General features: G+C 34.9%; 1 protein-coding gene across 1 annotated transcript in view; it reads right to left on the reverse strand.

Moving 5' to 3' along the window:
• LOC115881555 (cadherin-related tumor suppressor) overlaps positions 1–15,529 on the reverse strand; it is a 136,867-nt gene extending 121,338 nt beyond the window's left edge. Inside the window, 2 exon segments of the mRNA XM_030899097.1 lie at positions 8,874–9,107; positions 15,140–15,529. Of these exon segments, the coding sequence (XP_030754957.1) occupies positions 8,874–9,107; positions 15,140–15,529 (624 nt within the window).
• Between the last annotated feature and the right edge of the window lie 409 nt (positions 15,530–15,938).

The following is a 15,938-nucleotide window of genomic DNA, read 5'->3' on the forward strand; positions in this document are numbered from 1 at the left end:
CATGAATACATGGATAGCATTATGCTCCTTCCTTAGTCTTCTTATTCAAAGAAGTAAACAAATACCGAGGTTGTCATTGACAAATCAAAAGTTTCAGTCATTTCCGGTGAAACAGGAAGTGACCAAAAACAATGGAATACGTCAATAGTCCTAATTTATGTCATAATATGCTAACATACCAAATCTCGTTGTTTTGTCTGAAAAAAGTGTGAGCCACTTTTGGGACGCACCCGGTAGAGTATATAAATATACAGGGTGTTCTATTTGAAAAAAAACATAAGTTTAGTCCATATCCTCGAAAATGTTTTCTAAGGAAAAACTTCTATTAGTATCATTTTACATGTTTTTGGTATTTTTCACAATAACGGAGATAAAGGGATGTCCCAAATTGCAAAATTTTCAAAAATACATTTCAACTAAAATGGGACACCCTGTCAACATAGACACAAATAACCTCAATCTTTGACAAGACCGTTTTATCATCGATTTTTTCATTCGGCTAATTTATTTTGTACTTTCTCGTCATTCTTTACGTCCGTACGGCTTCTACTTAGCATTTTCCCGACGTTTTCCGACGATGACCATGTCCATCAAGACCGGCCCCAGAAAAACCGCTAATCTTTTCCCCTTTTTTCCGCCACTCTGCTCCTTTATATCCTTTTTATAATCGACTTGTGTGGCGGTCGATAATCGGCCAATTAGTATGCTGGCGAAAATGTGCATTTTCAAACAGAGTTCTAGCTTTTAATGTGGAATTTGAAGCCGCGCGATGTCGCCGCCGTTGTCTCTTCTTTTTTTCCAAGTAGTTGTTTGTGGTCATTTTGGTCGTGCGCGGGGCGATGTTAGAAGAAGGAACAAGAAATTCTTTGATCCAGTCTTTGAATAAGAAGACTAAGGAAGGAGCCAAGGGCGTAGATAAGGGGGGGGGGGGGTACTGGGGGACAGTACCCCCCCTGACGCTTGACGAGATACGAGAATTGAAATAGTCATTGACTATGAAAGGATTTTTTTTAATTAATATCCGACATATAAGAACACTTTGTATGCTTTTAATTATGTTGATTTATCGTTTATAATATGTTCGACCTAATTAAAAGCACACAAAGTGTTCTTAACCAGAGACAGATTAATTGGGGTTAACTCTAATCAATATCCATAAAGATATTGAAAAAAATGTTGATGCTGTTATTGATAGGTTTTCCAAACAGCGTACTAGAAAACTTGATTTTGTTTTGTAGTTTTATTTATAATTTATAGTTTTTATAGTTTTTTTTGATAGTTAATGAGTTTTTGAGTTTTTTATTTATAGTTTATAGAAAATTAACTAATAAACGTCGTTGTTTCATTTTTGTTTATGTTATTTACAAATCTATATTTTAATTTTTGTGTTATGTTTTTATATCTTTTTGAAGACAAAAAAATCGCCGTCGTTTTAATTCGACAAAAAAATTCCGACTGTGATTTTTTTTGCGACTTAATCATAGTACCACCCCCATAGCATACACCTATCTACGCCCCTGGAAGGAGCATATCAAAAATTTTAGGTACACCGCGATGGGCCTCAAATATGGCCGACTTAAATTCCGGTTTATCAGTGTCGTTCTAATTTTATTTAAAAAATGTAAAACTATGATGTAGGGTAGACGTGGGGTAGACTCAATAATTTGTTGTTTTATTTTACGGTGTGAATAAATGTTGGTAGTTATTAAAATTGTTATAAAAATATATAATTCTAATAAAAATAGATAAGTTATAATAAGTATTTATTAACACAAACATCCGATACGCTACTGAAGCAGGTAAGTCAAATTAACGTATCTAAATTCTTTGACATCTAATCTTTGACAAGTAATAAATAAAAGCTAAAATGCAAGAAAATTATATAATTTAGTTAATTTAAGTGAATTTCATAAATGATCGGTTTACTACACGTATGTATATTATATGGTCACTTACTAGCGAAAAGTTGTTCCATTATTTCACTCAATTTTTGCCGAGATCTACCGCACGCTACACAACCAACTATTTTAGTGTCTTTTTCGATAAATCCCGATAGTGTCACTGTTAATTTAAGTTCTGCCACAATTTCCATCTAGATTCACTACCTTTATACAACTATCAGTAGTAGAATAAATAATAAATAACATAAAATAAGCGCCGTAAAGACTGACAAATCCACAAAATTTCAAATCAAATTCAAATGTGTCAAATGAATCGTCAAACAGAACTGTCAAGGATCCCCACCCTAGAGTGCTTTTATGGTGCTTTTTCCGCCCACCATGCATGAATACATGGATAGCATTAAGCTCCTTCCTTAGTCTTCTTATTCAAAGGATCCATTGAAGAATTTTTTTTAAATCCGTCAGACAAATAGCACCAACGAACTAAATTTGTAAAAGAAAAACTAGGTTTACGCAAATTATCTGGGAGTCTATACGCCCCTTTGGGTAGTAAATAAAAAAACACCGTATGTCGCCCTAACGATATACATACACTTGTCCGTCTCACTCTTTCGCCTGGTTACCTTAATAAATCATACAAATAATCCTATTAAACATAAACGATAATTACAAATGAGCTACTTATATCGGCCGAAGATAGCCATCGATTTGGTTTGAGTTTGCGTAATTGATGGAATAACTGCATATAAATCCGGTCTAACGTATGCCCGGTCGCCTCTATGCTAATTGTATAAATCACTCTCTGGGATGCGTCGGTTAAAACATGCCTCCAGGGGGTTTGCGAACTTGTGGTCCTTCGAGTCGTTTTTCGCGATTCAAAAATATAATTTGTCTTTTTTTTTCGATTTTTTTTCTCTGATTCCGTACTATATACAGGGTGGTTCGAACTGTATTCCGGAAACTTCGGCAGCATATTCTGCAGATAAAAATAAGTAAAAATGTTCTTATAAATGTATGTCCTAAAATGCCTAGTTTCGGAGATACAGAGGGTGTAGAAGTTTAAGTTTTATTTCGATTTTTTCCAGATAATTTCTGAAGTAACGTCAATATTTGGATGAAAATTGGTGTCTCGAAGTTTTCTGACATGAGAAATTTGATTTTGATGTCAATATGACTCCTACTTATAGAAGGCGCCACCTACATATATTTTAACTGGTTTGAAGAGTAATAACTTTTCGTCCGTACCTGTATAAAACCACTGAGTAAAGAAATATACATTTATGATATTTTTTACGTAAAAAAGGTCTCTTGGTAAAAATCGCTACGAGTAATGGTTCTCGAGATATTTGGAATCGAAATAATCTAAACCTATCATTGACATAAATTAAACATGTTGACTAAATAGTTATTAAACTGAAATCGTAATTTTGAAATGTTTTCTGTCAAAAGTTCAACAGAAACTGTTTTATCACTATTTTTTCAAAGAAAAATTTATGATTAATTTGAAAAAAATAAAAAATTCCCAAATTTATCATTTCAATCAAATAACTATCTACTCAACGCATGTTTATTTTTTGTCAATAATATGACATGTATTGACTATTTCCGTTCTAAATATCTTGAGAACGGTTGCTCGTAGCGATTTTTATGAAGAGACATTTTTTACGAAAAAAATCACGGAAATGTATATTTTTTCACTCAGTAGTTTTATGCAGGTACGGACCAAAATTTATTACTCCTCAAAACAGTTAAAAAACATGTAGGTGGCGCCCCCTACAAATAGGAGTCATATTGACATCAAAATCAAATTTCTCATGTCAAAAAACACCCAATGCACTATTCATACTTCAACCAAACTACCGATGCACCAAACTACCGATGCACTATTCATACTCAGGCAACTAGTTGAAAAATTCTTAGAATATAACTCTCCAGCCTATCTATGTTTTATAGATTTAACAAAGGCCTTTGATAGAGTCCAACTAAAAAACATCATCACCAACTTGGAAAGCAGTAATGTCTCGAAAGAACTCACTTATCAAGGACTTAAACACAAACACAACAACCCAAATAAGAACAAACTTTACCTTAACGCAACATCTTCGAACTACAACTGGTATTCGCCAAGGCGACAGTCTCAGCCCTCTGTTATTCAACACAATCATGGATCAAGTAATAAAAACCTTCAAAAATACTGGATTAGGATATCGAATGGGAATGCATAAAGTAAACATATTATGCTATGCCGATGACGCAGTACTTATTGCAGTGTCAGAGGATGACCTCCAAAGAATGCTACAAGCTTTTAACAGACAGGCAGAAAAACTTAACATGCAAATATCCACAAATAAGACCAAATGCATGACCATTACAAAGGAGTCTCTACGGTGCAAATTGGTAATAAAAAACAAAACTATTGATCAGAAAATGTCATTCGAATACCACGGATGCAAAATTACAAGCTTAGGATTCCTGGAAGAAGAAGTAAGGAAACAAGCCAATAAAGCTGCCGCAATATCAGGACATCTTAAATATCCCATATGAAAAAACAAACATTTGAGTACAGAATGTAAGTCAAGAATATACAAAACCTGCATACGACCAGTGATGACATATGGTGCGGAACCCAGAGCTGAAACATCAGTAACAAAGAGAATCCTACGAACTACTAAAATGAAGACCTTAAGAATGATAACTGGATACACATTGAGGGACAGACAGAGAAATGTAGACGTAAGAGAAAAGTGCCAAACAAACGACGTTGTCAGATGGATAAGGCAGAGAAGAAGAGAATGAAACCAGCATGTCAATAGAATGGGCCCCGACAGAATGACCATAATAATTCGCAACAACGTACCCCATGGCAGAAGACCTACTGGACGACCACCTAAACGTTGGCAAGACAGTTGGCAGTCAACCTCGCAAGAGTTGCTTAGACGAGGAGCAAACCGGAACTAAACAGGCGATACGCCTTCTAAAAGAAGAAAAAGAAGAAAAAACACCCAGACAACAATTTTCATCCAAATATTGACGTTACCTCAGAAATTATTTGAAAAAATTCGAAATAAATATAAAACTTCTACACCCTGTATCTCCGAAACTAAGCATTTTAGGACATATAATTTTTATACGAAGTTTTTTTACTTATTATTATCTGCAGAATATGAAGCCGAAGTTTTCGGAATACAGTTCGGACCACCCTGTATATAATTTATAGGCATCTTTCATAGTTATGTGATTATTGATTCATAATAATTGATTTAATTAGAAATTATTTTGTAGATTGTAGTAGGGAGGGGGACTTAATCACAGCGACTGTCCTCTTTTTGATCGTACTGTCCTCTTTTCTCTCACATATTGATATTGTGCAATCTTCTTGTTTATTTATTGGCCTACAATTTATTTCAATGTTTATAAAAACTAAACCTTTTAAATACTCATTAGAAATGTTAGATTTTAATATATTTTTAATGTATTTCTTAAATGTAAATAATTCAGTTAATTAAAATAAAGGTTTTTAATAAATTTTTGTTTGTCCGAACATGTAATTTTTTTTGCATTTTCGCATTTATTTACAATTTATCAAAAATTATTAGAACACGTCAATTTGACTTAAGTAGTGTATCTGATATTTTGGTTATTAAATAATTATAACTTATCATCTATTTTTGAAAGAGACTAGACAGAAATTACTAAGGTCAAGTTACATACGCAAATAAAAGTAACATAAGTCGAATGCCTACATATTTATCAACGGCATAAGCGTATAAACAACAAAGGGCCGACATTCAGATGAATATGAAACAAAATGAAATAAAAACAAAACGACAGAACTATTGTCAACTGCGGAGCCAAAGGCATCGACCGGTAACCTTACTTTTCCGAGACGTAAAAAATGGCGAAATACTTCGGGCTACGTACATACGTACCTAGGTACCACATATTCGTGGGGTTTCCGCTCCGCGGCAGACAAGGTCGTCGACGATTTATTAGAGAATATGTACGCAAAGGAATGACGGAATACCCAGTATAGTACTCTGTTTAAAGCATAAAGCAGTAGATATAGAAGTTTTTTTTGTCAACCGCTTTTTGTCAAGAGTTTGCGTAACAAAGATTGTTTCTACCTAAAAGCTGATAAGGGAAATAAGGTTGTTATATTAGATAAAAAAGACTATTACGATAAGGTTAACAGCTTAATCGATAATGGTCCTTACATAAAATTGAAAAAGAATCCTTTGTCTAAGATGGTAACAGATGTTAAAAAAACTTTAAAAGAATGTAACAACCTTATTGATTTTTCTTTAAAGAGAAAATTGCAAGTATCCAATCGTTGCCAAAAATTCTTAAACTGGACAAGTCTATGCGCCCAATTGTTTCGGCTGTAGGTTCTCCAATTTATAATTTGGCAAAATGGTTATCAAGGGAGTTCGAAAATTTACCTAATCATGAACCTTCTTTCTCAGTTAAAAATAATATTGAATTCATTAACAAAATTAAAAATATAACATTGCACGAAGGTGAAATTTTGGTCTCCTTTGATGTATCTTCGTTGTTCCCAAGTGTTCCAATTCCACATACTTTAGGCTACTTGAAGGAATTACTGAACGCAAATGGTCTCGACAACAAAACTGTGAGTGAATATATTGAGCTTACATCGTTCTGTATGAAACAAAATTGTTTTCAATTTAATAACAACTTTTTTGAACAGCGGGAAAGTACAGCAATGGGTAATCCATTGTCTCCATTTTTGGCTAATTTATTCATGAGCAGGTTTGAAGTGGAGGCTATGGTTTAGGTATGTGGATGATATTTTTGCTGTTTTTCACACACATTCAGACACTATAGATAATTTTATTTCTAATTTAAATAATCGTTTTCCTTCCATTAAATTTACACATGAAATTGAGAACAACGACAGATTACCATTTCTAGATGTATTAGTTATTAGAAATACTAATAATTGCCTGGAATTTGATATCTATAGGAAAAATACCACTACACGCATATATATTCCTAATGAATCATATCATAGTATTGAACATAAAATGGCTAGTTTAAATTTCTTAGTTCATAAATTACTTAGTTTTCCACTTTCCAACGAAAGATATGAAATAGAAAGAGATTACATTAGGAATGTAGCTGAGTGTAATGGATATTCTCCTTCATTAGTTGATAAAATAATTAGAAAACGTAGGTACAGATTAATGATTTCTGAAAATTCGACTTTTCAAGTGGAGAAAGATACGTCAAAATATGTTTCAATACTGTTTGATAGACAGTTATCCCGTGGTCTAAAAGGAATTTTTAAGAATGTCAATTATAAACTTGTGTATAGTGCTAATAATAAATTACAACAATTATTAGGTAATCTAAAGGATAAAACCACTTCTACTGGAAAGGTCGGTTTCATAAATAAAATTTCTTGTAAAGATTGTAATCAGAAATATGTTGGGCAAACTAGAAGATCCATATTAACTAGATTTAAAGAACATTAAGCTCAGATAAGATATGGTAGACCTGATAAATCTTGCGTTGCCGAACATATTGTTGATAAAGAATATTGTATAGATCTTAATAACTTAAAATTACATAAACAAGTCTCAAATTACAGGCAATTAGATGCATATGAAAGCATCAGAATTAATAAATGTAAAGATAGTATGAACGGAGACAACGGTCCAATTCCTTCAAGTTCTTTGTTCCTACTACTCTAGTGGCGGAAATCTAACTGTTACGCTCGGTGGGTTCTGACTCGGTTGGCTAGATCTTGCCACGCCCACTCTGTGCCCACTGAGCGAGTATATCAACGCTCCAATTGTAGATTGTATTTTAGTTTATAATCATCTGCTGATGATGCTAACATGGTTAGCGAAACGCGCGTCCAGTGTAAAAGTAAAAGTGTTTTGGTGTATTGTGGCGATTTAGTGTTTTATTTTGCTGTGTAACACCAAAGGTTCCAACCCTCAACTGTAATAAGTTTTCCTACGAAAAACTTTTTTGTACTATGAGAAAAACCAATTATGAACTACTACAATTTTTAAAATAAGAACTAAAATTTAAAAAAATAGAGCAAATCTTCCAAAATCATTGATAGCTTCATGAATTGTGAGCATATATCAGAAACCGACGAGTGTATAGAACAAACAGTTGCATAGAATTTAAGTTTATAAAATATAATTTTAATATCTTTTCAACAAGTGATTCTTTTCGAATGGTGAGTCGGTTTTGCGTCGAAAGTAAATGGAAAAAGTGAACGTTCCGATCGGTTGCAACAGACGAAGAGGATCTGATCGAGAGGTGAAACAGAAGCGAGCAAGAAAAAATCGTTTCGACCGTTGGCATCGGCAAAAACTAGAAAGTACTTAAGCGCGTTTAGGACAAAGCTATCGGTAAATGGTCGCAATAAAGTCTGGTAACTTTTTGCAGGGACAGAATCCTCGTATACAGGGTGAACATGCATCGTTTGATGATAATACAAGTAAAGGATTCAGGAAATTGTTGATATACTCTTGGTAACTTTCAGTGTTGCTTGATAATGTCGAGTCTATACATTTTTCTCTGCAAAAGTTTTCCAAAAAAGAGTTTGGTGTCATTCTTTAATCTGCAGTCATAAAATCACCGACTGCAAAACTGGATAATTTATTTTGTTTGATAGAAATTACCAAGGTTTTCAAATATTTTAATCGTCGAGACTTAGTCTGAGATTGCCTGGGTAAACTGGTAACTCTGGCATAAAGGAACACAACAACATTAAATTATTCTAGGTGCCGAACCACAGAGGCATCCAAGGTAACGAAAAACCGATGAACTAGCAAGGCAAGGGTCATCAAAATCCCATCTTGGTCTAAATCTTTGAATAAAAAGATTAAAGAAGGAATAATAAATAACATAAAATAAGGTCAGTAAAGACTGACAAACCCACAATATTTCAAATCAAATTCAAATCTGTTTGGTTTGGTTGAAAAAACCTACCTCTTCGTAATCCAATTTGGAGGTTAGAGTAAACACTCCCGTTTGAGGATTCAGAGAGAATACATCGTTGGCCCAGTCGCTGATGACCGTGTAAGTCAATTGGGCGTTTATTCCCAAGTCCAGATCTGTGGCTTTCACTTGACCTACTCTGGATCCCCTCACTGCGTTCTCTGGAATGTCGAAGGAATAGGCTTGTTCCAGAAACACCGGTGGATTGTCGTTGGTATCGTTAACCTGGAAAATAAAGAAATATTTAGAGTTGTATTGTTAGAAAAACTTTTACATTATTTATTATTTCTCAACAACGCTAATGCGTGTTTAATAGTTATTTTTTATACAAAACGATAAAATGGTATTTTATCGTCGACCGCACCGAAAAGATTAATTCACGAGCGATGAAATCGCGAGTGAATTAATTTCGGGAGACGATAATGCAATTTTATCGTCGTGTATAAAACAATATTTTGTTCCATAACGAGTTACGTTTTAAAAAATATCCAGAAATTATTATTTCAAGGAATTTATTACGAGTAGAAAAAATATTGTGCTGGGTTGGCGTTGGTTTCTATGTAGAATTTTTTAGAATTTAGAATAAGTGGGAGTTTTCTATTCTATTAATCTCTGCGACCTTAGAGATCTATTGTATCCCCCTTTCTTGAGTTATAACTCGTCATACAGTCCCAGGACTTCCTACGGAGACCCGTGTCCCTCACAGTCGAGGAGCTACGACCCAGGCCGGGTACACGAAACGGTAGCTTGTGTCGCCTGTTGGGTTTAGAGGTGGAGGTAGGCTCCCGACCCTTGGAGGAGGTAGTAGCTTGTACGCCACTTGCGGAGGATGGTCTCACGCAAGTGTCAGCCACCTCTCCTGTAGTTCTCTTTGGGTTTGGCCCCTTGGAACTTTCATTGTTACTGTTCCCAATGTCGTTAGGGGGTTTCCCCACAGCTTCACCGGTGATGTTTTTATTACTATTATTACCAGATCTCATAGTGTTCCTATGAGTCGCTAGGGACAGTCGGTCCACTTCTACAGAGCCCCGCATGTAGAAGTAAGAGGTAAAATACAATGGGGTGCCCGCCGGTGCCCCAAGGTTGAGGCTGTCCGTAGCCCCGCCCGGTATCGTTATATGTCTTGGTGCAATTCCCTGGCCACGACACTACAGTCAGGGACAAGACGATGAGTGAGATGCTTCTTAGATTCTTAGACCAAGCCAAGTGCTAGGGGGGATTCCCCCCAGAACCTGGGGGGCACCTATAAATGCTAAAAACTTATAGGAAAAACCAAAGGTACCCAATATACAGGGTGTCTCAGATTTTAATCAGGAAAATTTAATAGATGATAGAACTTGCAAAAATAAAACAAAAAGTTCCTATCAACTTGTAAGAATTGAAGCTTCCTTTTCGAGATACAGGGTACCATTAGAATACCAATTATAATATTAATTGCCAATTAGAATTGATTTTTTTTCGCAAGAAGTAAGCAAGATAGACAAAAAAGTCAGGAGACAAAAAAATAATATTTTTAAATACTAAATCCAAAAATAATATTGAACTTCTAAAAAAGCAGTGGCGTGCCTATTTATTCCTTTAAAATAATTTAACAGTGATGCCCCACCGCCGCCCCTGTCCATTAAACTTAAATCTAATTACATCAAATTAAGTCCCATAGTAAGTATTATAAACGGGTCAAGTTATATCAAAATCGATTAAATCGTTTTTCAAATATCTTAATTTTTTCTTTTTTAAGTAACTTTAACACCCTGTATCTCGAACAGGAAGCTTTAAATCTCACAAGTTGATATGAACTTTTTGTTTTATTTTTGCAAGTTCTATCGTTTATTAAATTTTCCCGATTAATGGGAGGAAATGCTAGATTGCCATTTATTTATTTTAGATAAACCGACAGTCGACCTTCATTAGCCTACCAACTCCAAATTCAACCTGTCATATGGTCAAAACGATGCCCGATCGAGTGTGTATGTCCTTCGGACCAAATCCTTCTATATTTTTTTCCTGTTTATTTCCATCAGCGTGTCAAAAGAACCATAAAATGAACCGCGGAGAGAACCTTTCCTATTTCAATAGATAGGAATCGGCGTTTGTGATATGCCCGCGCATACATAACGAACAGAGCAGGCCATTTGATATTTCAGATTTTTTACTTAGATAACTTTGGGAATGTTTCTTCTTCGTGTTTTTTTTTCTTCGTTTTTCTTTGAACGGAAGATTCGAAAGAGACTTCTTGGCCTGCTGGCGGGGTCCCTTACCTCTTCTGTTTCTTGTATTTTAATTTGATGTCAGTTGATTTGATGCACGCTGTATCTTGTTAAGAATTTGTCGTATCTTTAATCTTGTTCCTATAATTTTTCTATGTTTTTTTATTTAGTGGTTTAGTTTGGACGTAGTTGTTTATTTCTCTAAGGTTTCTATATAGAATTAATTAATGTTATTTTGGAATTATTACCGCTGGGATGGTTAGAATTTGTTATGCGTATTTTAACATGTTTTTGGAAGTGTCAGGAAATGAAATCCTTATTAATAAACAAAGAGCCTTAACTTGTAAATAAATACATACATGCCCGGCAATGGATCTCTAGGCATAGGAATTACATGTATTGGAATGAAACGCCTATAAAAAGTCTATGCTTAAACAGAGATGGACAACAACTTCCCCGTTTCCACTTCCACTACGACTGTCTACTTAGACAAACTCCAATAAGATAACAAATTTTGGAAATTCTGCCACCTCCCATCCACTCATGATACCCATCTCCCTGCCCTTTATTTATCGCCATTATTTTATTTCCCTTCCCGCGCCTCCGCACCTCGCTATTCTGACTCCCGTCAGTTCATCACAGAGTTGCCAGGTCTACCGGTTTCGTCTGTAAGCTACCGATCTACCGATTTAAAGAAAAATCTAACGATATATTCAACTGCGTCTTTAGTTTTTACAATAGAAGCACTTATAAAAAGCTGACTTATTTGACTAAAAATTAAGCGACTGCCGTGTTGGAATCTGTATAATTTGACTTTATTATTGTTTCATTAAATTTTATTTAGTAATAACACACATACAGGTCATCGTTCTGTCTAGTTGCAGAGTTACAGAGATATTCCTAAAAATCCTTATTACTCCTTATTACTCCTTATTAGGCGCGGTATTGGCGACATGCCCGAAGAAGTTGATATCTTTTGAAAAGATTTTATTTCATTCATCTACTAAAGTTGAACCCATATTTTCCCCCAAAAAATGTAAACAAAAAACAAAATTTAAGTTAAGAAACAACCTAAATTCGGACAAATATTTTAGTGATTTTCCCGTCAAAAAAATATATTAATATGAAAAAAAAAGTTGAGAGTTGCTACAGCTATCCCATTGAAATGAAATTAATTTTAGATATCACTGATCAAAATTTGTACAAAGGTAAAAAGTGACTGTTACACTAATTTGTGACTGCTATCCCTACTTATTATAGTTTTATATGTTTTTATTAATATATTAATATTATTTAATTCAATATTTTTTTTAATATTAAATAATATACCTAGCTATTTCTAATTCTTGTTATATTTATTATATTTGTATTTTATTTGAGTGATCTATTATTACGACACATAGGAATGCTAATTTTGGACTTAAATATTATATTTTATTTCGTTTCTGTACTTTTAATTTTTGTTGAAGATCTACCGAGAATTTTGTTCTCGTATGGAATTATAATCTAACAAACCCGGCAACCCTGTTCGTCTACTCCTTATAAAGTTTTTTTCGGCCTAATTCCTTTGTCACAGCCGCGGCTTTGTGAAGCGCCGCCGCCGACCGACTGTGTCGGGGCGACTGCTAGGAAGATCGTACAGTATTGCCATTTCATAGAATTGCACTTGCTATTTTAGAAATGATATCAAAGTTTTGCATGTTACTTTTCGTTTTAGAAAGAAGTTATGTGCCTAGAGAAAACATTCGTAAAATTGTTTCGTACTTTATTTAATATTTCATTAAGTAGGCAAGATAATGGGATTAGAAGATTTAGGATTTTGACAAGCCAACATAATTTCGATTTAATTGAATGGCAACACAGTCCGTCCTGTTTCTATTTTTTCGATTCTGTTCTATTAGTAGGCGGTAGCCCCCACACAAGCGTCTTAAAGACCCGCCCGGCGCCCCCTCTCGCAGGGGCTCTCTCGTCGTATCACTTCTATGATCACTTCATCTATACGATGGTAGGGAAAAGACACTTTATCCGTCTCTGTTGCACTGCAGTGTATTTTGCAGCCTTACCATCTTTTTTTATCGCATTGAAAACCTCCTATTGCTAATATTCCTTTGCCAGTAGTGTATACCGCCATTACTCGCTGACGAGTATTTGACACGCATTGAAATAAACCAATAAAACTGATTAAAAACAACAAGAGACGACGCATGACGGATTTATATTTAAACCCATCCATAGTTAACTTAAAAAATATTAGACACTTTTTTTAGAGAAATAAATGGATTGGTATGGACGTCATCTGCTTTTTTTGTCATTGTCGAAATCATATCTGAGAAAAAAAAATAGAGTATGTATCAGTATACTGACAGTCCCATGAGTATTTTTGCCCCCACACGGTCAATATTACCTTCAATTTTCCGAAATACTGTCAATAATACTGACCGTGTGAGGCCCGCTTTACTGGAAGTTTTTAAATTGAGCAAAGACCGAAATGTAAACAACATTACCCAAGCAGCATTTGGACGTCGAGCGTCGGGACAACGTTGTGTCACGCGACCAAACGTCGGGGCGCAACGTCGTCACAACCTCGTGCCAAGCCTAGTCTGCACTAGTTTGGAGAATAATTTTTGGGTCGAAACGACGTTGGATACCGACGTTGGCTAGCAGCCTAATTTGGTAGAAACTGCAACGTTGTTTACAATCCTAATTCACAGAAATACAAAACTATAATAATATGGCGTCTAAGTCACGTTTTATCCTAAATTGGGATAATTATAGTAAAAATATTATTTTTTATGATTTAGTTAGAGATATAGGCCAGATGGCAGTAAAGGAAAACAAAACAAAAGTATTTAAGTGTGTGGAGGATGTTTGAAGATCATAATTATTAAAACACTTTAACCAACTCTGTAACTCGTTACCCAAGACAAAAAAGTGAAACGCAAACAACTTTATCGATAAATGTTTTGTTTCTACTTTGAAAAATACTAATGGGCCTTAAAATTAAAGAAGTTTTAAAAAATTTCTTGAATTTTTTTTTCTAGTAAAATGAGAATAATTTATTCGCAGTCGAAAAAAAATTGTTTCCGCGTATTGATTAGGGTCAAATATTTCAAGTTAATGTATTCAAAAAGCAGGAATTGCTATTTTAGGAACGAAACATTTTTTTATTCAACATCATTGCGGCTTTCACTTTGTTGTTTTGGAGATTAAGATGGAGTAGTTCGAGTAGTCGCATACTGGACTAATAAAGTCGCAGTTCAGCCTTAACAGGTAGTATACTAGTCGCAAGATTGCCTAATTTAGTCGTCCTAGAGTCTAGCTTGTGCCGCCCTCTATATTCTAAATAAACGAGGGAGTGGATAAAGTATCGGTAATATGTCGATATATATTTAAATTTAGTTTTATATGTGCCTTTCTTACGTTCCATTTTAATTAAGTTTTTTTTATAGAAACAAAAACAGCACTGAACTGTCTGACTGAACAGAACAATGAAGTGAAAATTTAAGATTTAGGGTTATGGTTCAATACAGTTGCAAAAAGGTAGTGGCTCGACGTTCTACCAACGTAAGAATAAGAAAATCTAAACAACGTTGGAATTAGTAAAACAGACGACGTTTGCATAACGTTGGAATAGGTCCTGAAAGTGACGTCGGAAAACTCTTTATTGCCCAAGATTGTATCTACGTTGTCCGAATCACCTAAAGATCACTTAAGCAAAAAAAGTTACAAGACAACGTTTATTCGACGTCGCAGAAGCTTTTAATTTGTTGTAGTACTAGTTCAACGTCGGCATAACGTTACAACAACGTTTACATTTATTTTAATACCCAAGGTACGCAGCTAACTATTTTTGTAACTAATCCAACGTTGTGTTTAGTAAACATGTGGTCGTAGGTCGTGAAAATGCTACTTGGGTAGGTTCACGCTCTCAAAACATACACGTATTTTTGCGTTCATACGATACCTTAACACCGAAAAAACAATGTAAACAACACGATCAGACAAAACAAAACGCTTCCCGAGAAGAAAAAACAAACCACAACATTTTACAGTCTCAAATTTCTCCTCGGTCCCTCCACTAATCCCCGCTCGCCGGGCCGAAGCGTCAAAAAAATGACAAGTGACAGTTAGTGGGGCTAAAACGCGGCACGTCATCTTAATTGACAAGTGAAGCGAACGCGGGCCCGGGACGACAGTGACGTACAATCGATAAGATAGAGCATCGGCTTTTTCGTTGGTCGCCGTATAGGCCGATAAGTATGCGATGTGTGGTTGTGCTTGTACGTCCGATATATTATCTGTGGTCGGTGGTACAACAAAATTCTCGGCTTCTTTGCCTGTGAAACAGGCAGCCAGACGGCTACCGATCAGGATAAAAAGGAGAACAAAACTTTCTTTTAATCTCTTCTTTGATGAATGTGAATTTTTAAATGATCCCATTTGTTTGGGGTAAAATAATAGTAGGTAATAGTTATTTTTATACAAGATGATAAAATGGTACATGCAATTTTATCGTCCTGTATAAAACAATATTTTTTCCATAGCGAGTTCCGTTTTAAAAATATTCAGAAATTATTATTTCAAAGGAATTTAAAACGGGTGGAAAAAATATTGTGCTGGGTTGGCTTTGGTTTCTATGTAATTTGACAAATAAATAAAGCTGTCTCTTTAGTTGTTAGTTTTGAGTCAATATTTTTTAATTCTCTTTCGTGTCGATTGCTGATTGAATTGGAGCCAGAAATGGCTCAAAACGAAATAAGTAAATTACCAACAGATATTCAGGCTGAGGCGATAAACGCCATATCCAAACTACTTCCATTTAAATCCCGAATAATTTATGTTGTGGAGC

Source organism: Sitophilus oryzae, unplaced genomic scaffold (genome assembly GCF_002938485.1).
Source record: "Sitophilus oryzae breed Bouriz unplaced genomic scaffold, Soryzae_2.0 scaffold_1111_pilon_pilon, whole genome shotgun sequence".
NCBI classification, from domain to species: Eukaryota; Metazoa; Arthropoda; class Insecta; order Coleoptera; family Curculionidae; genus Sitophilus; species Sitophilus oryzae.